This window comes from Trachurus japonicus, chromosome 19, assembly GCF_045865225.1.
Source record: "Trachurus japonicus isolate A0001 chromosome 19, Traja_1.0".
Lineage (NCBI taxonomy): Eukaryota > Metazoa > Chordata > Actinopteri > Carangiformes > Carangidae > Trachurus > Trachurus japonicus.
The window spans coordinates 2,242,388-2,267,407 of record NC_140925.1 but is presented as its reverse complement, the minus strand read 5'-3'; the positions used below and the strand labels follow the sequence as shown (position 1 = coordinate 2,267,407).

Sequence of the window (25,020 nt, the reverse complement as noted above, 5' to 3'; positions counted from 1 at the left end):
ACCTAAGTTTAAACAACTCCTCCTTCTGTGAGCAGAGATCTAACTCTGCTGAGTGCAAGCTTTCTAGGTAACGTAAGGCTTTGTGATTTGCTGTCTTCACTTCTTGAAGTAGACTAGCATTTTGCACTCTTAGGGACTCTACCTCTTGTTCCAGAGTTGCTTTGGTCTGAGCAGAAAGACTGGCCTGTCTGTGGCAGATCAGAAGCATGCATCGTAACAACGGGCCCTTGGATGCTCTCTGAGCATCCCATCTGTCATTAAGTAGCAAGTCCAATTCTTTCCTACACTCACTGAGATTCAACTTGTTGATGAGTTCAGAGTAGCCGGGGTTTAGGCTCTGAGCCAGGGCAGACATGAACTGCTCTACAGAGGGGTTCTCCATTGTTACTCTGAGAGGTGAGATTAAGCAAATCTGAGAAACCTATAAAGCAAAGCAAATTGTTTGCAGTGGTGTTGCTTGGCAGACACCTTGTAGTAGTGTAGCTTTGGCTATGCACTACTCCAGTGGTTTCTTACAGTAACTCAAGCTGGGAGTGGCAGCGAGGTACAAAACTTCACAGGGCTGGCAGCACACTGTGGCTCTATCTTCAAGCTCTATTCTTAATCAGGTTGAAATGCATGGCAGTGACAACCGGTACACGCTCTCTAGGTTACACAGGGCCGGCGGCACGCTGTGTCTTAAAGTTAAGGGTAAGGGGAGCACTTAGCTTAACAACCAATTTTGACAGAACAAAGTAGCATTGAATACATGGTATTCAAATGCGGGACAGGAATTCTTAAAGTTCCTACAGAGAAGACTCAACTGGAAAGACTAGCAACAGTCGCAAATTCTTGATGCAGCACAATGGGCTTAATTCTCATGGAGTTTTCGCAAAACTCAGGAATAAATCAAAATTCAGCACAATTCACTTTCTGCATGTAAAGTCAGACGTCTACTCGTGTAGCAGACTAGCTCTGTTTTATGTGAACTTTTTGTTAGTTCAGTTTTGGATTTCACTTTCAGTAATGTCCAAAATTTTGCTCAAAATTAATATTGTACAAATGTGAATAAATGCCAACAGTACACAGCCTCACACGGGGCACCATTTATGTTGTGCTCTAGCACAACTAAAGAGAAAGTGTAATTATGTCTCGCACGGGGAAACCATTTAATGTTGTGCTCTAACACAATTTATAGGTAATTTATTAAGAATATTTAGATGCCTCACAAAGGGGGCACCATTTATGTTGGGGTTATACCAACTTATAAGAAAAGTGTTATTAAGAGGGTTATTGGCTATCAAATTAGTAAAATATCAATACCAAAATATTAATAATTACTATAAAAATTATTAATGGGATTTAATTTCATTAAATCCACCTCGGGGCACCAGACAGCCAATGTACCAAAGTCAGTCTCATAAGGGTGTGCTAACTATTAATATAGAACCTTGTTTAATGATTAAATTAATAATTATAAACAAATTAACCTTATCAATAGCTGCAAAGTTGAAGGATTTAGAAGTTCTACTGCGTAGAGGTTGGCATACTCACTATTGTACAACATTAACAGACAAGTAAAGTTTCAAGGAAGTTTATTGGACACATCTAGAAAATGGAATAACAAAACATGAAACTAAGACAAGTTACATACACTATGTACACGTGTGTGTGTGCGTGTGTGTGTGTGTGTGTTGGTGAGAGTGTGACTAAGTGTGGGTGACCATGTGTCTGTGAGGTGTGAAGTGTGACCTCAGACAATGGAAAAGATGGAGGGTGGCCTTTTGTCCTGAGACTTCTAAGGCCAACCACATGTGATGTGGGGGAGGTGAACAAAGGTGTGTCCTTTGTTCAACGCTCAAGTTGCATGTTAAACATAGGTTAACTAAATATGAGACTATAGCTGACAACAACAAAGCAACAACAACAAAGCTCAAGTATTTGAACTGATTTCAATCAATACATACATTGGCATGGTTGAAGTACTCTATGCTTAGTCAAGGTGCAAGGTAATCTAACTAGGCCCAGTTACGTTACCAAGTCACATGAAGGCGAGAAGATCCCGGTGCTGGTGGGGATCCTGCGGTTGCAGGGTTGCCGGTCCTGTTGCGGTTTGTCAAGTCCAGTGATTGTGTCTTTGTCCAGTGAACTACAGCCGCCCTGGCTGTGTAGTTTGAGTTCTGTTGAGGAGAGTCCTTGGTTGCTTGCTTTGTTTTGTGTTGTGGCTCCGTTGACTCAACTAGCAGAGCTTGCGTCGTGTTAGCTGGTTCCTTTTCTTTAATCCGTTGGTAGGCACTCGCGGCGCTACCAGTGGAGGCGTCTGCCTTTGGCCAGGCCTCATGGAGATTGGAGAGCTGTAGCAGTAGCTCCAGGTGAGGAGCTGAGAGGAGCGGCAGCTCCTGCTGAAGAGCGGGGAAGAGAAGAGGGCGAAGAGAGAGAGAAGAGAAGGACACTTCTCCTTTTATATGGCCTGTGACCTCACCGGTCCTGGGGCCATACCTGACCAATGGTGGGTCAGTAGTGGAGGTTTCACACCTAGGTGTGAAGAGGTGAAGGACGCTGGGAGGCTGAGTTCAGAGGGTTTCCTTTGTTTGGGAGACAAAGGAGGCCATGTGGTCAGGTCCTCCAATTTGAATGGGCTGAGTCCCAACACCGCCCACCCCCCAGAGGTACATTGCTAATGTGCATGGCTAATGAGCTGGTTTTAAAATGGCCGAAAAGGGTCGCGGGAGTGGGACTTTAAGTAAAAGTAAGAGTAAGAGTAAATGTCTTATTCTTCACATCAATGAATTACTATAATTGTTTGTAAATGAATGTAAGGAGCTTTTAACTCTTGTTAGTGAGAATGAACTCTTTGCTGCTCAGCTGCACTGATGTGCTGCTTTTAGGGGTTAGGGTTTCCTTCACAGACAAACACAGCTTGTGTCCAATAGGATTTTAGAAAAAGACCTGAAAGTAACCAGTACTTTTCAGCCTTCCTAGAAATTAACTCGAATAAAAGTACTAATATTTGTCTTGGAAATGTATTCAAGTAATAAGTACCGAAGAAATCTAATACTCAAGTAAAGTACAAATCCTCTGGATATGTACTTAAGTACAGTACTCAAGTAAATTTACTCCGTTACTGTCCACCACTGGTTTTAAATAAATTAACTTAATTGACAATTAATTTAATAATCAATTATTGTTCAATTTATCGATTAATTGTTGCAGATCAACATAAAAAAAAAAACAGACAGAAAATATCACTTTTGGGCAAAAAGAGCAGATTTTTCAGGACAGGACCAGAACCTGACATGAAACTCGTTACTTACTTTGACTTTTTCATATGAATATGTGACTTTACATATTAGTGAGTAATTTTATTTCAAAGTTGAAGAGCTGAAATGAGCTGTGGTGAGCCAGCTGCAGTACCTTCACCGTCCACCAGGGGAACGGTGTTAGGAAAGCACCGGTCTCAGATTAATAATGATTTTATGTGACTGTTGGGAAAAGAAACCAGGACAGTTTGATATGAAAATAGTAATTACTCACGACTATAAGAGATGAAAACACTGCTGCTGCGTGATGAAGTCCCTCTATTCTCCTGATTGTGTTTTTGATTTAATAGTATCGACAGCCATTTTTTGTTTTAAATAAATGAACTTAATTGACATTCAGTGTGGCTTCCACTCAAAGTAATAAAGAAAAGAGAAAAGAATATGATAGATGAGCAATAACTCTTTTTCTTTTTCCACCGATACCAATAATAACCAATAACATTTTAAATCATTTAGTTTCAGAAAGGCTTAATGCAGTGAGTAAAGATGAATTTAACATCACAGCTCTGCCTCTGACTTACAGTAACACAACAATATAACCAGCATCACTGCTGCTGTGACTCTTTAAAAATCAACATTTATTATTATTATTTCAAAACAACTTAGGATTGATTAGAGCAAATGGTAAAAGACGATGTTGGCTGATTATTACAACTGGCTCTAGTGATGTCATTATCTGATCTGTACCTAGTTTTAGTTTAGTTTTTTTAGTTTAAGTTTATTTCGGACATGTTAAAAGAAATAAAACATAATACAGAAATGGACAGACATAACAAATAAAAACTTTGCAAAGACAACATATGAACAAAAAAATGAAATAAAATAAAATAAATTGAAAATAAAGATAATTTGATTTTTTTTAAATTTTTTTTTCATATCCCAAAAGGAGTGGGAAGAAGTAAAACGTATTTACTCCCACCCCTTATTCATAAATTATCTATCTAGTTATCTAGTCATTATACAATAAATTACTTTATGAGTTACTTAACTGGATTTATTCTAATATATATTTATATACAGTACATATAGATTTATTCTAACATATGATTACTAATCTTTATCTCTCTATATAGTCATATACATATAAAAACATATACAAAAACATTCATATATAGAAAGACAAACTGAAAGTAACACGAACAGAGCAACAAATAAACTAAGTCGGTAAATAATACCCAAATAAATAATAATAAGCACCTTGTGGTTGTCAGACACCCTCATTTCTGTACATACTGAAAATAATTCCTTTGTATTTCTTTTTGAACCGCGTACCTAGAATAAATATAAGAAAATATACTCTAGAATAAATTAAAACACTGTCGTGGAGACATTTCACACAATAGTTGTGTGTGTGATAAATCTCCTGTTTGAACTTTAAATGCTGAAAATCTCCCGAGTGAATGAGGTCGGAAAAAAAACAAACAAAACAAATAAAAACACACACACACACACATAAGTAGTCAGTATAAAATGTCAGGAGTGCAGTTTCTGGTGCTTGACATTCAAAAAGATCAAATCCATCCGTAGCATGAGGTCCATAAAGAGCCGCGTGTCCCCTCCGGGCCTCCGTAGCTGCACGTCCATATACAGTAAATCCATACGTACACAGTCCACAAACTGAATCCTCCTCACACTCTCACAGCTCTTGATCCACTCACACAAACCAAACACAAACACAAACACTCGCTACGGGGTCACAGAGGGGCCAAAAAGGCAACACACACACACACACACACACACACACACACACACACACACACACACACACACACACACAGAGTTTATTATCCACACAGCAGCCGACAGTTTGTCCAATAAGACGTCAGCAAACTCAAATGTCAAGCAGCCAATAAGAGGCAGAGATGATGGGACATGATGAGGCGTCCTGACAGGTGGACAAGCTGCACCCGCTGAGAAAAAAAGGTCACAGGTTTGATTCCCGACAGCGCAGCAATGGACATGATGATGAAAAAGATGATGATGATGATGAGCAGCAGGTCACAACACATCTTTCATGGCTTCTTCAGATGATGAAAAACACTGAAGCACAAAATACAGTAGAAAAGATTTTAATATAAATCTAAATTCTTTCTTTAACTTGGTTTTAAAGGGATAGTTCAACATTTTTGGCAAATTGGCCCATTGCCATAATCCCTATAGTCATAGCAGTAGGTTCGTTACCTTTAATTGTCGGTGCAAGCTATTTTTAGAACGGCGGAGCAGAGCCGTGAGCTGCTCAGAGCTACGCTACGGAGGCTCATTATGGGATTTCTTGGTTTCCCTCATCAAACTCATCAAATACACAATCCAACAACTCCACAACGCTCTGGTGGACAAGTTGTGAGCTGCACATTCACCACGCTATGAGATAATAACACAACGTTACCACACAGAGTTGTTTTAGAGGGAAATTCATGCAAAACCGCTGATGCACGTTGCCTTCAGGGACAGTTTTTCATCATCAGTCTCTGTATTTCCCTCTAAAACAACTCTGTGTGGTAACGTTGTGTTATTATCTCATAGCGTGGTGAATGTGCAGCTCACAACTTGTCCACCAGAGCGTTGTGGAGTTGTTGGATTGTGTATTTGATGAGTTTGATGAGGGAAACCAAGAAATCCCATAATGAGCCTCCAACTGTAGCGTAGCTCTGAGCAGCTCACGGCTCTGCTCCGCCATTCTAAAAACAGCTTGCACCGACAATTAAAGGTAACGAACCTACTGCTATGACTATAGGGATTATGGCAATGGGCCAATTTGCCAACACGTTGAACTATCCCTTTAAAGCACAAACTGTTCCTCTGGTCTTTCACACTGTGTGTCCCTCAGGACAGTGAACGCATCGTGCTACATGAATGAATTACAGAAATTCTGCAAAAGGCTGATTTTTGTGGTAATGCACCAAAGATCTTGAACGCACAGGAGCCATGGTCGATGATGCAGCTCAAACACTAATAATTAAATCTACATTTCATATTTATTTTTCATTGTTTTATGGTTTTATATCCCGATGTTGCATCCTTTAACCTCCAAATGTCTTTTTCTGTATTATTTTACTGTTCTCTTATCTGTAATTTCTCAGTTTCAGTTTGTCAGTTTGTTTTCAACCAGTCACAGATTTATGTATTTATTTTCTTTCTATGAACATCAACAAAAACTTTCTAAACATTTCAACTCAGAAAGACAAATTCATCCTCGTCCTACATTTCACTTTTCACCAGAACCTGCCTTTGTTACAGGCGGCGGCATGAGACGCATGGATGAGCACAGCTGTGGCCACCACTGTACACACACACACACACACACACACACAGACACACACACACACAGACACACACACACACACACACACACACACACACGCACACACACACACACGCTGATCCAGCCAGCAGCTACAGCACCAGTTCACTCTGATGTTAAGGTTACAGTGAACATTATGAAACTTTTTGGTCTCACGCCTGAATTTACATGTTTTGTTCAATTTGATTAACAAAAAAAAAGTAAATTTCATGTTTTTTTTGTCTTTTCATCCTGATTGTGTTTTTATCTGTTGGTTATTAGAGCCAATTATCAGCTGTTACAAGTTCATTTTCCTCAGCGATAAGACCGACGATGATAAAACTGCAACTAAATGAGATTAAAAACGACTCGTTGTGCCGATCAGACATTAAATCAACGTTTTGTCTCGTTCTCTCGTTATCTGCTGCTGAATTACAGTCATGTTTTATAAAGATGATGGACGTCGGCTGAACAAACAGACAGATGGTTTGGTTTTGTTGCAGGCGACACCTAGTGGTCGTAGTGGTTATTACAGGAGCCGCGTGTTCGATTCCCGTTCTGTTCACTTCCTCCATCCTTCCTTCTATCCTTCCTTTCTCCCTTCCTTCTTTCCACAATCCTTTTTCCCTTGCTTCTTTCCTTCCTTCCTTCCCTTTGTCTTTACTTCTTCTTCCTTCTTCTTTTGATCCAGTTGACCTGGTCTGTTCCCTCCCTCCCTCCATCTTTCTTTCCTTCCCTTTTCCTTTCCTTCTATCCACATTCCTTTGTGCCTCCCTCCCTTCCTTCCTTACTTCTTCCTTCCTTTTTGACCCAATCTGCTCCCTCCCTCCATCTATCTTTCCTTCCTTTTTCCCTTCCTTCTTTCCTTCCTTCCTTCCCTTTGTCCTTCCTGCCTTCTTTCTTTCCCTTCATCCTTCCTTCCTTCCTTCCTTACCCCTTACTTACTTCCTTATCCCTTTATCCTTCCTTCCTTCCTTATTTCCCTTTGTCCTTCCTTCCTTCCTTCCTTCCTTGACCCAGGAGGACAACAGGAGGGTTTTAAAGCAGGAAGTTGTGTGTGTGTGTGTGTGTGTGTGTGTGTGTGATCCATCAGGGCGGCGGTGGCGGGCCTGGGAGTGTTATAAACTCTTTATAGTGACAAATGTTACAGAGTGCAGCTTTAATGCCGAAGGGCGGCCGGCTTCACCCGGTGGTCGCCGTGGGAAACGCCTCCATCAGCATACATCATCAGGAGCCCCGAAGCCTTTTAATACAAAAATAAAACCAGAGAAAAAGCCGCGAGACACCGGAGCGTTGATGTGACATGAGGGCTGATGGGCTTCATGATGGAGGCTGCAGCGGCGCTCACGGCCTCTGATTGGCTCATTTACATAACACCTTGGCAGGTGGGGGGGGGGGGGGCAGCAGCGAGGCCCCCTCCCCTCCACATTTACATTTAACTTTATAAGCTCGGTGCATCAGCATCATATTCAGATCACGAGCAAAAACCTCCGGCTGTTAATTTATACACCGGCCTTGTTAGTATCAGACCTGTTGATGTGCAGCTCTGCAGACCACACACACACACACACACACACAGATATATAACATACAGAGCAGCTGAGTGTGTGTGTGTGTGTGTGTGTGTGTGTGTGCTCTGCATCAGAAACAGGAAAGAGTCTCTGGTTTAGTGTGTTCATGTGTTTACGTGCGTCTGAGCTGCAGGAAAATAATCTGAAACACAAAGTGGAGACAGAGTTTGTAGCTGAAACCATCAGTGTGAAGGAGGAGGAAAGGAATGTGTGTGAGGCTGGCAACATGGGAATCAAACCCACGATCTTAAGGTCAAGACAGAGCTGATCACTGACACGTGATCATCTTTCTATAAGCACTGATATTCACATGAAGTTACCTTTGTGTTTATAAACATGTTAACGAGCTCCAGGTGGATTGTTTATGATCCTTAACGAGCTCTGGCCTGAGGCTCAGAGGTTACCACGGCAACTTGAGGTGGTTGCCAATGACGACAGAGGCCCCCCAGGCTGAGGCAGACAGAAACGTGGAGAAAAAGAGCGATTTTCTGCCTCTGCACTGGTCACACATTTGGGCTTACTGTGACAAAAAGGTAACTCCTATCAGAACAAAACACAGACCATCATCACTGTAAGGACTTCCTGAACGATTTGGTGTGAGTTTGGTGTTTCTACAGTAAATATTTTGGAGACACGTGCAAATTTAAAACAGGGGTCCGTTCTGCTTCTCTCAGAAAATCTTTGTATTGGAGTCAATGAGGAGCAGAGATAGACGTGGCCGCACTTAGAGGCCGACAATTCAAATTCTGTAAGTCTCTCTGATATTTTGAGCACATGGTGAGAGACAGAACAAGTTTGTCTACAAATCTGGAAAAAATCATTTGTGTGGAGTGTAAATTGTGGCTGGGAGGAGTGTGGCGATGAGTAAGGTAGTGAGTTCTGAGTCCGACGTGAAAACTTCTGACTCCTAAATGTGACGGAGACGTTCACAGCGAGAAGAGGCTTCACTCTGTTCACAACAACAAGAGAGCGTTTAATTACTCAGGAGTTGAGTCATGTGACACAGCTGTATTAAAGTTCTTGCTGTGTGTGTGTGTGTGTGTGTGTGTGTGTGTGTGTGTGTGTGTGTGTGTGTGTGTGTGTGTGTGTGTTTCGGTGTCTTCCTCCATCTTTGTTTCCTGCTGCTCATTAGTTACAGACTGTGAAAGGTTGCAGCAGGTGTGTGTGTTTTATGGATATTCAATAGAGAGAGAAAACACTCGTCCTGTGTGTGTGTGTGTGTGTGTGTGTGTGTGTGTTTGTGTGTGTGTGTGCTCCCAGAGCTAAATGTCACACCTGTCAGTGGAGATGTGGATGAAAAGGCTCAATTATTCCTCCTCACAAACACACACCTTCGTCTCTTTCTCTTCTCTCACTTCCTCCCACACACTCTCCCCCCCTCCTCCCCCCTCTCCCTCTATGTCCAGGAGCTGCAGGTGATTAAAACCTCCTCTCCTTCTCCGTCTTGTGATAAATTAAGCGGGTTGTCGGTCCGACGCTTCTAAACGAACCAACAGACATCTCCACTTTTCTCTCTCTTTCTTTCTTTCTTTCTTTTTGCATCTGATTCACGACGTCACGCCTCGGCGAATCGGCTTCATTAAGCGTCGGCGTGCTCTGCTCAGACCAACGACACGTTGGCTACAGCAAACACGACCGTACAGAACACACATCACATCGTTGTGTGTGCACAGTCCAGAGAGCAGCAGACAGAAGCTGGACCTAAAGCAGCCGGGCAGACAGACACGCTGCTTTCAATTAGACAGCAGAGAGGGAGAGGGATTCCCTCCAGAGCGCTGGGAACAACTCCACATAGGAATTTACTATATACTACATACTACAGAGATAGATAGATAGATAGATAGATAGATAGATAGATAGATAGATAGATAGATAGATAGATAGATAGATAGATAGATAGATAGATAGATAGATAGATAGATAGATAGTATATTCACATTTTAGTCTTAGTTCGATTCAGTTTCCTTGAAAGTTTTGCAGCATCTCAGTATTTTTTACATCAGCTCTCTGTAAGAATCGTACCTCTGGGTGTTTTGATGCATTGTTTCCACATTACAATCATATGTTGTCAAACTTTTGCCATAGTTTTCCTGAAGGCAGCATCTAGTGTCCGTCAGAGGAACTGCATCTTTAACATTTGCATTGGCTCTTCTGTCTTTCTTTCTCTCTCTGTGGATTTGTGAGGGGACATGAATATACAGCACAGCCCACATCATTCACAATACATCAGTCCTCACTACAAAATCCACTTCATGCATAATGGAGTTGATTCTGAGCAGACGGCGAACTGCTGCTACTGCTGGTGGTGGTGGTGGTGGTGGAGGTGGAAGTGGAAAACTCACAGCTTCATTAGAAACTCTTCCCTCCTGCAGAAACACTTGGCTGCACCGAGCAGAGACAGAGAGAGGAGGGATTCACAAGTTTTTACAGTTTTACACTTTTACAGTGCAGTCGTCTCCTCCTGGGGCAGATGATCCCACAGAGAGCGTTGTCGTTGTCGGGTGAAAAGCTTTGAGAAGTGAAGTCTGTATCACAGCAGACTTTTATCATGTCTGTTTTTTAATTAGAACTTTTGTCTAGTGAGCTAATGAACACTGAGCCCGCAGGCTTCCTCCTGTAATGAATCCATACCGCCGCTGGAAGAGGAAGCAGCATCGCTGTCGGGTGCCACTAATCAATATTTACAGGCACGGCCATGTTGAGACACACCGGGGGGGAAGGGAGAGGAGGGGGGGGCAACATGTGCAGCTGTTTGTTAAGTCACACAGAGGTTGAGCTGCAGCAGCTGAAGAGGAGACGAGTTCGTCTTCAGTTCAGAGACGAGACCGAAGTTCATCCAGCAGCTGATCACAGGAGATGAAGGAGTCGTAACTCCAGAAAAAACATGGCCGCACATTTTTAAATTTAGGAAGACTATTAGACCTCATCCACATGGAAACAGATCAGTTTCCCCAAATCTTTTTCTTGTTTGTTCTTAAAAACCAAGCCTATTTTCTAGGCCTTTTCTCGAAAATTGCATATCCATAATTAAATGAGTATATATATTTTTTTGGTTTCATAGTAAAGGGAAAAAAAATAGAAATTGCTGTGATGTGTAAATTTCAGTATATGTGTTACTGGTGAAGAGTAAGTGAAGATGGCACACAGAAAAAATTTAATAAAATGAATATTCGCCCACCCCAAAAAATCATATTTTAGATGAGTGCCCTTCAGAATGATGTTGCTAAAGCTCAAAACCTCCATCAAATGATTGTACAACATATGAACATTGTCTCTGCAGTGGTTGATTCTGATAAAATGAAGCAGTACAAAATCATTGAGATTTTACTACAAAATATTCAGGCGAGCTTTCCAAAACGTCAATTTTTGGCCCAGCTTGGAACCACCTGCCACTATAAACCATTGTTTAATCTTTATTTTCACACAATTTGCATAAACTAACTGAAAAAGAATCAACCGGGACTAAATAAGAACTCATTTCTAGGCGTAAAGCTGCACTGACCTGCTGCAGTTACGCCTGGCTCTATCTCTGCAGCGGATTGGTTGATTTGATGTGATTGACAGTACTGGCAGCCAATCAGAATCAGCCAAATCCTGTGTGACGTGCAGGCTGTTGTGTGCGGAGTTCACAAAGGTTCCCCTGCTCCTAAAGCCCGTCCGGACCGATTTAGATGTAACACCGGTCAAAGTTCAAACTGGAAATATTGTGGATTTACCTACAGTCTATGGGATTGATTTACCCATAAAACAAACTTTTCACGGCAAAACAGTAAAGGTAAGAGGAAATGTACAACTATGTTTTGGCCAAGCAGTGTCTGTGTTTGCTGGACTTTGCTGGTTTTTGTCTTCTCTCTCTGTTGTGCTTCTGTGTAGCTTCTGTGCAGCCGCGGTTGCTACGTAACGTCCCAATCTGTGTAGCTCTTTCATATGAGCCATAGCTGATGTGTTTTGCATAATGTACAGTAGCCTAGTATACGAGCCAGAGATGTGGCGACTGGGTCCACACAGAGCTGCTTCATGAAGTTTGATGTCTAGTTGTTAGTGTTTGGGCTGTGTTTGGGTCATAAAAACATGGTTTTTACACGTTGTAGACTGCAGCTTCTGCTGTTTAATTTGATGTAAAAGATGACTATATTCTTTCATAATTAGTGCTGTAGAGGCTCTGTGGTTGTTCTGTATGTCTTGGGGCATAAATCCGGATGTTAGCTTAGCTACCGTTAGCTGTCCCTGTCAGGTGAGCCACTGATGCTTTCTAGACACTGTGATTCCCCCAAACTGAATAAATACCACACATATCAACACAAAACACACAAACACACATAAATAGTAGGCTAATGTTACCCAGCAGGCCGTTCATCTGACCACCTCCCTCACTCAGGGTGTCAGTAGCTGCAGCTTTTACTATACAGAGTCATTTTAATAGTTTAATCACGGTTTTAACAGACAATCCATTTAAAGCAGTGTTTTCTTTTCTTCTTGTAGAGTCCTTATATTCATCATAAATCTCCATAAGCAACGCTTACTCTGCTGTGGAGAAGCTTCGGTGCGTTTGTTCCCTTTGCTTTCGGCCATTTTATGGTATTTTCGGCACTCGACTGGTGTGGGCTTGGACCAGGTGAGGCTTACAGGTGAGGCTTGAATTAGCATCAAGTGAAGCCATCTGATCTGGTTTGATGGAACGGGTCGGGGTTTGGTTTGGAGTTCTCGCTAATTCAAGCTTCAAGATTACACCATAGTCTGGTTTTTCTTAGCGACTTTGATGGAATATCCCCCTGGTTTCTGTACTAGTTGTAAACAACAAGGAGATTGGGTCGGTCTATAGGCCACTGTACAACAGCATCCCTCTCCTGTGATTGGCTATCTGCTTAAATATCTATAATGTTCACTGTGATTTACTGACATCGCTCTGTGCAACCAGAACATTTTCTGCAGCGTCACTTTTGACATCACGTCCCTGATCTCCGTCTGCAGCTCCATCCACAGCTTGATGCCTTTTGACTAGTCGGCTTATAGCTGTACTGTTGCCACGGTGACGGGATGTAAACATACAAACAGAGATTCTAGACATCCATCAAAGGAAGCAGAAGGTGTTTCTAAAAGAAGATGTGAAGGGGGAGCTCAGACGTTTTGTTCAGTGTGTGTGTGTGTGTGTGTGTGTGTGTGTGTGTGTGGTCTCTTTGTCCAGGTGTCATGACTCACACTGAACTAATGAGAGCAGCAGCAGCAGCAGCAGGAGGGAGGAGGAGGACAGAGCTGAGGAAAGAGAGGAGGAATGAGGGATGATAAAGAATCTTTTCTTTCTATCCGTCCTTTTCTTTTTCTTTTTTTTTTTCTTGTTTCATCCAGTTTCCACATTTCACTCTGGAGAAAAACCTCTCACACTGTCTGAGCCGGAGGGGAAACCAACTGACCTCTGGACCTGTTGGTTTTGTTTTGCATCATTTCTTGTTACTTTATGCCCGAAGAATTATTATAGTTTTAATACGGTATTTGTGTTTCTATTTCCAAGTAATTCTTCACTGCAGCGCTTCAACAACAGAAAATTAAAATTAAAATCGAACCTTAAAACGTATTCGTGGAAGAAAAAAGACAAATTGCAGGAAAATAAAAACCCATTCAAAACTCAGTTTGATGATGCTGTTATAAAAAATAGATTGATTGAGTTTAAGTGGGTTTGATGACATGAACGATCGATGGCTTGATATTTATTTTCTCACATTGTGCAGATGAGACTCAAATAACATTTATTTACTCAGAACATTTATGTTTTGTTTGTTTTTCAAACTGTGAGCTCAGTCCACTTCCTGTCCTCTTTGGTTTCTGTCTGTACATCATCGTCGTCGTAGTGATGTGATGCAGAGGACGATGCTGATGCTGCTGCTGCTGCTGCTGCTGCAGGTGAATTGATGTGACTGCTTCCTCCCCTCAATTATTACTGCACTGACATTTTCTGAACTTTCAGACGTATTTATGGTCTGAGCCTCTGCCAGAAGCCTCGTCCCTTCTCTCAGCTTCAGCTTCCTTCAGGTTTTCTTTTTTTTTTTTCTTTAAATATATTTCCTTTGGATCAGTGAATCATAAGCAAAGTGACGTCTCACATCGGGGAGGGAAACAGCAGCCGGGAGCGGTGAGCAGATACCTGGAGGCTGCTACTGCTACTGCTACCTGCATGGCCTCAGCTCTGAGTCAGAGTTTAAACATTTAGCAGAGAGCTTTATTCAGGACGACTTACAGTATAAGTGCAACAGAAGGAAAATGTCACTTTCTATGAAGCGTCTGATCGCGAGCGGTTGAAGCTTAAAAGCGCCGGACCGACTGGCCTCTTTCTCTCTATAATGGATGTTTAAGTATTTAAATGTGCAGAGCCTCAAATTATTCATTATAACTCTGCTCCAAATATTATTATTAGTCTGCTCTATTGTTACTTTTACCGTTTTTAATTTAATGCAGCATGTTCAGGAGCATCAAGGTTTAAAGTGCAAACAAAGAAGATGTGTTCAGGGTCTGAGCTTCTGCAGGACGGGACAGTTGTTGAACCAGCTCTCCATAAAACCCTCATTAATGTGGGTTTTTGATATGAATGTGAAATCTAAACTAGAAATAATAAATAAATGTCTGTGAAACACCGACAGTATCAGTAATGAATTCGCTGCTGAAGGTCACGTTGCTCCTGTTTCTGTAATAACTTCACCTGGGAGCCGCTTTCCTCTCTCTCACTCAAATGATTTGTCTAAAATGTCCACATTGATTACAAATAGTAGCTACTCAGGCTGGGGGGGGGGGGTTGGGGTGGGGTAGGGGGGCAGTATGTGGGTAGGGGGGCAGTATGAGGATGTTTTACGACCCTGAGTTTCCTGGAACTAATGAGACAAAGACGAACGTCCTGACGTCACGTTCAAAGCCAAGTTGTTGTTGTTGTTGTAACATCAGTCAATCACGTTTCTTTAGAGAGACCAGACGTCTGTGTCAATCAGTCAATCACAGTCGAACCCCGTCTTATCTTTATTACCCCCCAGGGGGGCAGATAAATCAGAGCCAGTGGCAGTTAAACAATGATTCACACACTCAGAGAAACAGCAGTTGACCTTAGTGAGTCTATACAGAACAGTAGTAATATATATACTGTATAAACATGCTTTATTTAACTGTAACTGTGGCGAACTGACCCTTTAATGGCGTAAGCTCGTAACGAATCGACGTCACCTTTCCAGTTGAGCAGATTCCTGGTGAAAAACAAACACACAAGTCGGAAAAATGGCGGAAATATGACGAAAACGACAAGATAACGATTTTTATCGGGGTTTAAATGCAGACAAATTGTAACGTTTAATGTAACGAACAACAAAAACATAACGTTATGTAATGCAATGTCATTAATGTGTGAGGTCGACTGTATATTTACTAAATTAACTGTCAGCTCTTCTATGTGATCGCTTATTGATTCCTCATCTTTCAACTCGTCTTTTGTGTTGGATGTGAAATGTTAAAGTAAAGTAAGTAAAGTTACACCGAGGCAGCCCGATATAGCATATTATCCATGTTTTGTTAATTATTTCATTTTAAAAACACTATTTATTATAACATTCAGACCCACAGCTTGGAAACAACTGATTCTGAGCGCTTGTCGTGCAGTTTACACCCGTTTTACTCGACTGTGAACGTGACTTGGTGTTTTTTTTCAGTGCTCCGCTGGAGGAGCAGTGACATTAACTGATATAAAAAAAATAAAAATAAAAATATGTGCTGCAAAACACCTGATTCACATTTGAATTAAAACGTAACGCGAGCGGCGAACACACGAGCGTTGATAATTTGCTGCACGGCCGAAACATGTGAAAAAGTGTGAGTATCAGCTGCAGCGTTACAGTATTTCCATGTCGTGTCGTGTGAATCTAAATTAAATCTGAGGCGTTTTTTCTTCCTGCGGCCAGACGACGACCACCTGCCAACTGCAGCCGCCGACTGCAGAGGAGAGATTGGTGCGTGTGTGATGGAGGTAGAGATAAGTGCAGCTCCTCTCCTCTCCCCCCACAGTGCCTTGCTCAAAGGGGCTCTGGAGAAATTGATTAGAAATTGCGGCTGGCTGACGAGGAGCTCCGGCAAATTGCTTTCAAGTCCTTTCCACTTGTGTTGTTCCAGTGCTTGAGCTCGGGAGAAGCAGGGATTACTTCGTTTTTTTCTTTTTTTTTTATTATTTCCAGCAGATTTCTGGAGAGAGAAAGACGTGATGACAAGACGCACAGAGAGAGGGGATGAATGGAAATACAGCGAGAGCAGCAGATAGCAGCAGATAGCAGCAGATAGCTAGTAGGATGGGATGGATGGATGCAAATGTTGGTCATGTGATGGGAAAACAGTGGCACAGGCAGCGGATGAATTATGAATTATTCAACACTATCACTGCTAATAATAATGATCCTCTACACAGAGACGTGTGTGTGTGTGTGTGAGGGTCGGTGCATATAGAGCAGCAGCAGCAGAGAGACACGATGCGTTCAAAGTAACAACAGAGTCAGTGAAAGTGAAAATAACAACTTCTACAACACAAACACCAGTAAAACTAAAAAAAAAGACATATGTGATTTAAGGCAAAGGGCTGTAATCCAGGCAGTCGTTAGGTGCTGTAAGTCAACATTACATATCATAGAACATCTAATATTATGCAAATAACATCCTGTACTGGATGTAGGATTCAATTCTTGTCTCAGGAAATCAGCAGGAGAAGCTTAAAGGCTTAAAAGCTGCACGAAGCGACCTTTAGCTTCAGCTTTATTGTATTAACTTTATAGAAATGAGGAGAAAATTTAATTATTTCAACTTATAACTGGTGTTTTTGTCACTGTGTATCTGAATGCAGTGTCAATGCTGAGTCACTTCAGTTTATTATTGATCACATTACCTCGTTAATGCACTGATTAAAAAGACGAAAGGTGAGTTAAATTTAGAAATGAAAGTTGTCTTGTTAACTTCTCAAGGTAAAAAGCAAAGAAAAAAAGAAGCAAATTAAAGATTCATTAAGAAGAAAAGAAAAGTCTGGTTTGATTTAAGAGCGTTTCACCTGGATGCTTGTTTTCTTTTCTTTTCTTTTCTTTCCTTGAATATTCATGATGCTTTTAGTGACATGAGTTCATGTTCCCACTTCCTCATCCATTTCCTGAAGGTTGCTTTAAATTAGTGATCCTTGATTCATTGTGTAATGAGTCCTGATGTGCAAAGTGTTTTATTGTTTTTTCACTGAGCTTGAAGCTGTAACTCACTCTTTCTCAGTCTGTTGCTCATAGTTCTTTTGTTTTTTTTATATTCGGTGCCTTTTATTTGTATGTTTTTTTGTCACATCTTCCAGGAACAGAGCAGGTAGAGTAGAGTAGAGTCGCCGGTCGCTGACAGACAGACGGACGGACGGACGGCTGCTTGATGCTGCTGCCTCCCACAGAGCTTTATGCCTCGAGTGCTGCTGCGTTTGAAACCAGTGGGAAACTGCGACTCTCACAGCCTCTGAATATCAAATCGCATCATATGGTTCATCCAATTGTTCCACTAGAGAAGAGAGAGAGAGAGAGAGAGAGTGTTCCCTTCTCCTCCTTAAAAGTTTACTGGAGGAGAGGTGGGAGGATGAGACTGACTGATGGATGACGGATGGATGGATGGATGGATGTTAGATGTACGGAGTAAGAAAAGAGGAGGTGTAGGAGTAGAGAGTGGCAGTCGGAGTCAGACAGGACTGGGTACAAGCTACAGCTGTCAGAGCTAATAGACAGAGAGGGATGGAGGGATGGAGGGAGGGAGGGGAGGAAGGAGAAAAGGAGGTAGATGTTCAGTCCAAACAGTCTGTCACCAGCTAAAACACAGCAGAGCGCTGCATGTCAGGAAAAAAGAAACTTCTGTGGCGGTTGGGAGCGATCTGCAGGTAAACGACAAAGACGACGGTGGTGATTCAGTTGTTCAAAAGGGGTAATCTGGATAAAAATGATCCAGATTTTGAAATCCCTTTTTTTTTGCTATCCAGGATCACGTGATCCGTCTTACTTCTATCCCAGTTGTTCAACGCAAAGTTGGATTGGATCAGTCTGATCCAAATCCAAATTTTCAAGATGACCAAATCCGGATAATGATGCTCTAGTTCAGGTCCTTTAGTCTAGAGTCGAGCGGAAACAATGAAAGTAATGGCAAACAAACACTGCATATCTCCAAAACCAGGCCGGTTTCCAGGATGCCAAGTAGCCGACTCATTTTAATGTAACAACTGCCGATGAGAACCGGTGTCAAAAAGGGAAAAAGGAGGGGAAAAAAAAAAATCGATCACAGACCTTCATGATCGATTACCATAGCAATTTTTTGGGTCAGCCCTAAAACCAAGACTGGATTACGTGATCTGATCCGATCTCAGAATCCGTTTTTGGTTTTGAAACAACCCATTTTCAAGATTTGATCCAATCCGTTATCCACAATCCGATCAGATCAGATTACCTTTGAACAACCGGGCCGAGGTCGTCGGTTTCCACGGCTCTGATTCACCTGCTGCTGTTTGTGTGGATGTGGATGTGGATGTGGATGTGGGTTGTTTATGAGCCCATACACAGGACATGAAAAACATCAGGCGAGATGAAAGCAGCTCCTACAAAGACTTCCCAGAATCAGCCGGGCTTTGAACAGTAATTGAGGGCGTGCGTCAGTTGGCTTCCAGTAATCAAGCCGGACGGCTGAGAGTCTGACACTGGTCATTAGTGAGGAGCTGCAGAAGCTGTAAGAAACCACGAGCTGTCAGCCGCTGCTGCTCCTTCTTCCTTTCCTCTTTTATTAGAATAAGTCCTGTCTACCTCCAGGTCTCTGCTTCAGAGCTGTGACAGTGAATTATTATTATGGTCTGTTGTATGTGAATGGTGGTGAAGGGTTTTTTCGAGGTTTCGTCAACGCTTTGAAGACGTCAAGTGGCTCCGATGTCACAACACAGCGATGTGATGTTAATTGTTTCCAACGTGGTGAAGACGCATCAGACAATGAAAGCCATGCAAAGCCGCGGTTTCCCTTTTTAAAGGAGCGGAGATGAATAGTTCCATCGCTGAGGGTTAATAACTCCTGATGATGGATCATCCAGGAGGTGGAGCAGCTCTCCTCCTCTTTACATACTAACACAAACCCTTCTGTCGGTTTATTAGATAATATTAATGTCTACAACACAGGAGGAGGAGGAGGAGGAGGAAGAGGAGGAGGAGGAGGAGGAGGAGGAGGAGGAGGAGGAGGAGGAAGAGGAAGAGACAGAGGGTTTGGTTTTCTTGATGTAAATACAACCAGGAAAGTCTGTAAAGCTGTGAACGGAGCTTTGGGTTGAGACAGTGAGACTGAGGTTCAGGTTGGGGTTTGGGCAGATTTCAGAAGTCATAAAGAGTTCATAGCAGATGACATCATCCTGTATCCTGTTCTCTCATTGGCTGTAGCTAATCAACGACTTGGTCTGACAGTACAAAGACGTGAATACATGCAAATTTGTGCCAGCAATGTGAATGATGGGCTTGACACAACGCAAATATACACATTTACATAATTTAATATTGGCGTGACGCTGTGTCGGGGGCTGAGCTGTGTGGTTATTATTAACCCAGACATGACGGCGTTTGGTTCTCTGATGGATCTCCTCCTCAAGCAAGTTGTTCATACTCACCTGAGTAAACACAAATCCTCCAGATTCACTTCCCGTCTGCTGGGAATGCACCGCAACAGTTAGCATGTTAGATACGTACGTGGTTGATGAGTCTTTGGAGAGTTCACACATGTAGAGTGGTGTTTGTCGATCAACCGTGGAGTTTCTCCAGATCGGATCGATCAAGTCGTTAAGTCTAGAGTTTGTCTGCTACATCAAAGTTGATCGATTTGGAGAAAAGACGATCAGGTGGGTTATGGTTGGACATTGTTTGAATTTTAATTCCAGTTTCTAACAATTTTCAATCTTATTCTTTTAAGAGGTGGGGTCAAAAAAATAAAAAGTTTGCATGGTCCAGCTGGCCTACCGGTTTACCAGCGGTCGGCGGATTACAAACCAAAGAATAAGTCTGAATGTAATTTGTTTAGGAATTGTTTAGGTGAATCAAAATCTTCTTAACGATAACGATATTTGATTGTCTTCTGAGTGTTTGTTGTGGTTGAAAGAATTGCCCCCATGGGTTAGCGTTGTTGCTATCCCTAGCGCCGTCTAGCCATGGTGTAACTGTAACTGTAACTGTAACAATCTTAGTCGTGTTTTTTGCTCCCCCCATGGGTGACCATCAGGACAACGATTTAGGGGTCAAAAATGGCCGGAATTCTCCTTTGATGCAGAAAACTAGGAAATCCCAAAGGGTTCACATACTTTTTCTTGCCACTGTACATAGCCTATATTATCCAAGGCTGTGAGGAGCGACAGACTGTTTACTGTAGTCAAGATGTTCTGAGCTCTGCAGGTCGGACAAAGCACAGGATGCGAAGTACATCCTGTTAAAGAGACAGGATGGTGTTTTTTATTCCATTACAGCACCACAGGAATAAGACATGTTTTCTGCTGTTTGGAAAAACAAACTCATAACTCTGGTGTCCATCTGTTCAGGACTGGAGTTAGACCAACAGCTGTAGCTACAGCAGCGGGAAGAAAAAAGAAAACAGATGTGTTGATGCAGGTTATAATGTTTTCTGTTTCATGGAAAACTCTGTTGCCATGGAGACATAGTAGTACGTAGTAGAGAGAGGGAGATAGCTGAGGATTAAGGGATGGTCTGTGGGCTAATGTTTCTGGACTGAGGCTGTTATAAGAGGTGGTGGTGGTTCCTGTGTTTTGATTGGCCGTTACACATGACACACAGTCACTTCTTAGCTTTTATCGATCATTTATCAGTTTCTCTTTGGCGACGGCAATGTTCATTATCTTCCTCAGACGGGTCAGAAGTGTTTCACTGAGCTGAGAGAGGAGAGAGGAGGAGAAGTGGATGTTAACATGCAGCAGGTTTCAGCTTCTCCAGCTGCTGCTGCTGGAAGTGAAGGTCCTGATGGGAGGCTGGAAGGTTTCCCGACCTTGAGCAGCTAATTCCACCGGCTTCCACAAATTAGTGCGGGAAACCTTCAGCTTAATGTGGAATTAAACAACCTCAGGTCTTCAGAGAGATGATTTAAAAAGTTTAAAATATGTAGAAGTCCAAGAGTGTCCAGTGATTTCCCTCCTCTGTCAGCTTAAAGACTTTTCCACTGCACTGATTTCACCTCTCTTTCTCCACAGAGGCGGATAGTAACCACGTAGATGTACTTTGTTTACACTACTTGAGTAGTTTTTTTGACGATCTGTACTTTACTTAGGTTACTTTTTTAATCAGCACTTTTACTTTTACTCTACTACATTTAAAAGTTGAAGTTCCCCCGAGGAGTTTGCTTTTGGTTCTAAAAGAGTCTCACATTAATGTGGATGAATCTATGTTACCACTTGTTAATGGCTCCATTTTCCATAAATATATCATTTTGTCTTTATCATTATTCTCATATTATTATTTAGTGGTCGACTCACCCAGCATTTCCGAGTTTTGGTTTCGCGGACGCTGCCTGGCGGGTCTTGGGAATAACGTCACCGGATCGCTAGTTGGCATCGTTTACAGGGGTGGAAAGTAACGAGTTACATTTACTCAAGTTACTGTAATTAAGTAGCTTTTATGTGTACTTGTACTTTTTTGAGTAATTTTTAAAATCAGTACTTTTACTTTTACTTGAGTACATATTGTTGGAAGAAATTTACTTAGTTACATTTTAAATAGCTTAAGTTACAAAGTAAAAAATATATAGCTAACTCTGTGTGGGTTGTCAAAAGTAGCTACGCTGCTGCCGCCTCTCTCTCTCTCTCTCTCCCTTCACAGACGCACACAGCAGCAGCAGGTCATCTATGCAGGCAGGTACACACCTCTTTCCCCCTCCCTGCTACGTGAGTTAGTGCATAACAGGGCTCGTCGCTATGTTGTCGTCTTATATTAGCCGTTAGCCACAGCTAGCGGTTAAAAGCTGACGTTAATGATTAAAGACAACGTTATCAGGCATGTCCATCTATTCGGCTACGTTTATGGTGACCGTGCCAGACACACCGGGGCTGAAGGCCGGACCGGCGGTCCGTTGAGTTAAATGTAGGAGCCCAGTCAGATCCATGGCCATGCTCAGAGGAACAGACAAGCAGCCCACTGCTTCAGAGCAGTTACAGTAAAGAGGCAGAGAGAGAGAACCTACAGTAACCCCCCCCCCTCCTCCTTCTCCTCCTTGAGAGCAGACAGGAAAGACAGTAAAAAAAAACAGGTGTGTGTGAGTGAAAGAGGGAGAGAGAGATTTTTCTTTTCTTTTTTTATCCGTATTGAAAATGGTATTGAGTATCGAATATTTTCCTTAATATCGATATTGAGTTGAAAATGTTAGTATCATGATCATGATCGTGACAACCTTAGTGCCAGTAACTGTAACTGTCCATCTGATTGGCTCAGAAGGTCAGAATCAAGTTGGTGCCACAGGAGCTAAAGATGATGGAGACCAGTGTATCGATGGAGAAGGGACACATTTGGAACACAGAGACATGCACAGAGAATGGCCAATCTCTGGCCATCATACCCCCCCCCCCCCCAAAAAAAAAAAAGTAACTAAGTAACTTGTACTCTGAGTAAATTTTAAATGAACTACTTTTTACTTTTACTTGAGTAGATTTTTACACCAGTACTTTTACTTTTACTTGAGTAAAATTTCATCAAGGTAACTGTACTTTTACTTGAGTAGATTTTTTTGGTACTCTTTCCACCCCTGATCGTTTATGATCGGAACTACGACGGTATCTGATCGTCTTCCAACCTCCGACTTTCATTCTTGATGAATGAAAACATTCTTGGCAAATGTTTTCACTTCCGTCCGTCTTTTGACAACGGAATTTCACCATGGGAGAGAACCAGAGGCTCATGGGAAATGTAGTGTGAAAACACTTTGCTTTCCAAAACTCACTGTAGTCCCTTTAAAAAAATATACTTTCATTATGTTACTTTGATGTTTGCCACCTCGTAACTCACTACAAATTAAAACAGCTGGAATGGCCGTGCCCGAGAGGACGGTACTCTCGCAAAGATTAGAGGTAAGGACGGGATGGCGAGGTTGCGGAGATCAATATGGCGACCTTCACAGTTAACGTTGATGAGGAAGACACAGAAAACGTCACCACTTTGTTGTGTTCTTAGGCAGACACTTTATTTATAGTTGTGTTCTCAGGGAGACACCAGACACTTGATTCACTCACTCTCCATGTTTGCTCAGGTGTTTCTTTGTTTGATCAGACCACATCTGTTTCATTCACCTGGAAGTGAAATAAAGAGAACAAGGGGAGAACTATTTTTGGTTGTTTTGCTTCTTTTTATGCGTACTATAAAAATACTTTGTACTTTACTTTTGTTACTTGAGTGAATTTAATGTGAGCTACTTTAAGACTTTTACTCCAGTGATTTTCTTACGGGTGACTTTAACTTTTACCAAAGTCATTTTCAGTTACGGTATTTCTACTTTTACTTATTATTATTTTCTCCAAGTCCTTCATACCTCTGTCCCCCCTCCCTCTGTGTTCCTGCAGACATCCGCGGGCTGCAGGGCTTCCTGGACCAGACGTCCCGTCAGGGCGTGGACGTGGCTCTGCAGCGCGTGGACCGGAACATCAGCCGCGTCTTCACCAACCTCTTCACCACCATGAGGACGGAGGAGCTGAACCGCTACCGGGACACGCTGCGCCGCGCCATCCTGCTGCTCAGCCCCCACGGAGCGCACACCTTCATCCAGCAGGTCGGTCCGCGCTGCGCTTTGTTGACTCGCTCTTAGTTACACACCTGAGCAGTAAGCAGGAGAGAAATGATGCTGGGAAGTTTCAGTTCTGAGCTGTTGATGCAGAAACACAGCGTTGGTTTCTGTGTGTGTGTGTGTACAAGTTGTTTTTGCTCAGGAGTGAGTGTGAATGTGAGTGAAGAGGTGTTGGGAACATGCACATTGTTCTCACCGTGCATACAGGAAGTGGATTTAGAGATGTTGAAGGCACAACTACGGTGGCCCAGAAGGTTCAACTCACTGCAGCTCAGGAAAACACATAAAGATCAAACATAAACCTGCAAAAAAAATCTGAAAACAACTTAAACAGTTTGACAGAAACTCCCGACAAAACAGGAAGTGTTTCTGGAGGACCAGGCTAAAGGCTAATGCTAAGCCAACATGATCAATGTGATCAATACCATGTGAATCATGTGACATTAACATTCTAATAAACCAAACGGACCGGTCCCTCGCTTTATCATGTCCTCCAGAAACACTCCTGTAGTGTGTGATGTGTTTTCTAAAGCTGCAGTGTGTTGAGCTCTCAGGGCCACCGTAGTGAAGTGTGTGTAGAGTGTGTGTAGAGTGTGTGTGTCATTGATCCAGGTCACAGTGGTTGTTGAGCGTTGAGTTTGAAGCAGCTGGACGTGTGTTCAGTTCAAGGACTGAAAGAATGTGTGTGAAGAACAGAACCAATACATCAGTAGAACGGACAGAAAGGAGGGAGTCTGTGTAGTGAACAGACACACAGACGCACACACACACACACACACACACACACCTGTAGGTAGGTGCAGGGAGGCACCGAGACAGTGAACACACTGGGAACAAGTGTGTGTTGTCAAGCAGCGCAAACAGGGAACTGATCATTGTGCAGAAAAGTGTGTGTGCATGTGTGTCTGTGTGTGTGTGTGTGTGTGTGTGTGTGTGTGTGTGTCTGTGTGCACGCGCCCAGGTGTAAGTGGCCACCTGGAGTGACAGATGGAACACACACACACACACACAGGGGACGCTGAGTTTTACTCATTATTTATTACCTGTTTCATTT

At 42.4% G+C, this 25,020-nt stretch overlaps 1 protein-coding gene across 1 annotated transcript in view; it reads left to right on the top strand.

The window, feature by feature from the left end:
* Positions 1–25,020, top strand: part of grid1b (glutamate receptor, ionotropic, delta 1b) — a 691,238-nt gene that overhangs the window by 432,570 nt on the left and 233,648 nt on the right. The window contains 1 exon segment of the mRNA XM_085761156.1: positions 23,746–23,951. Within this exon segment, the coding sequence (XP_085617282.1) occupies positions 23,746–23,951 (206 nt within the window).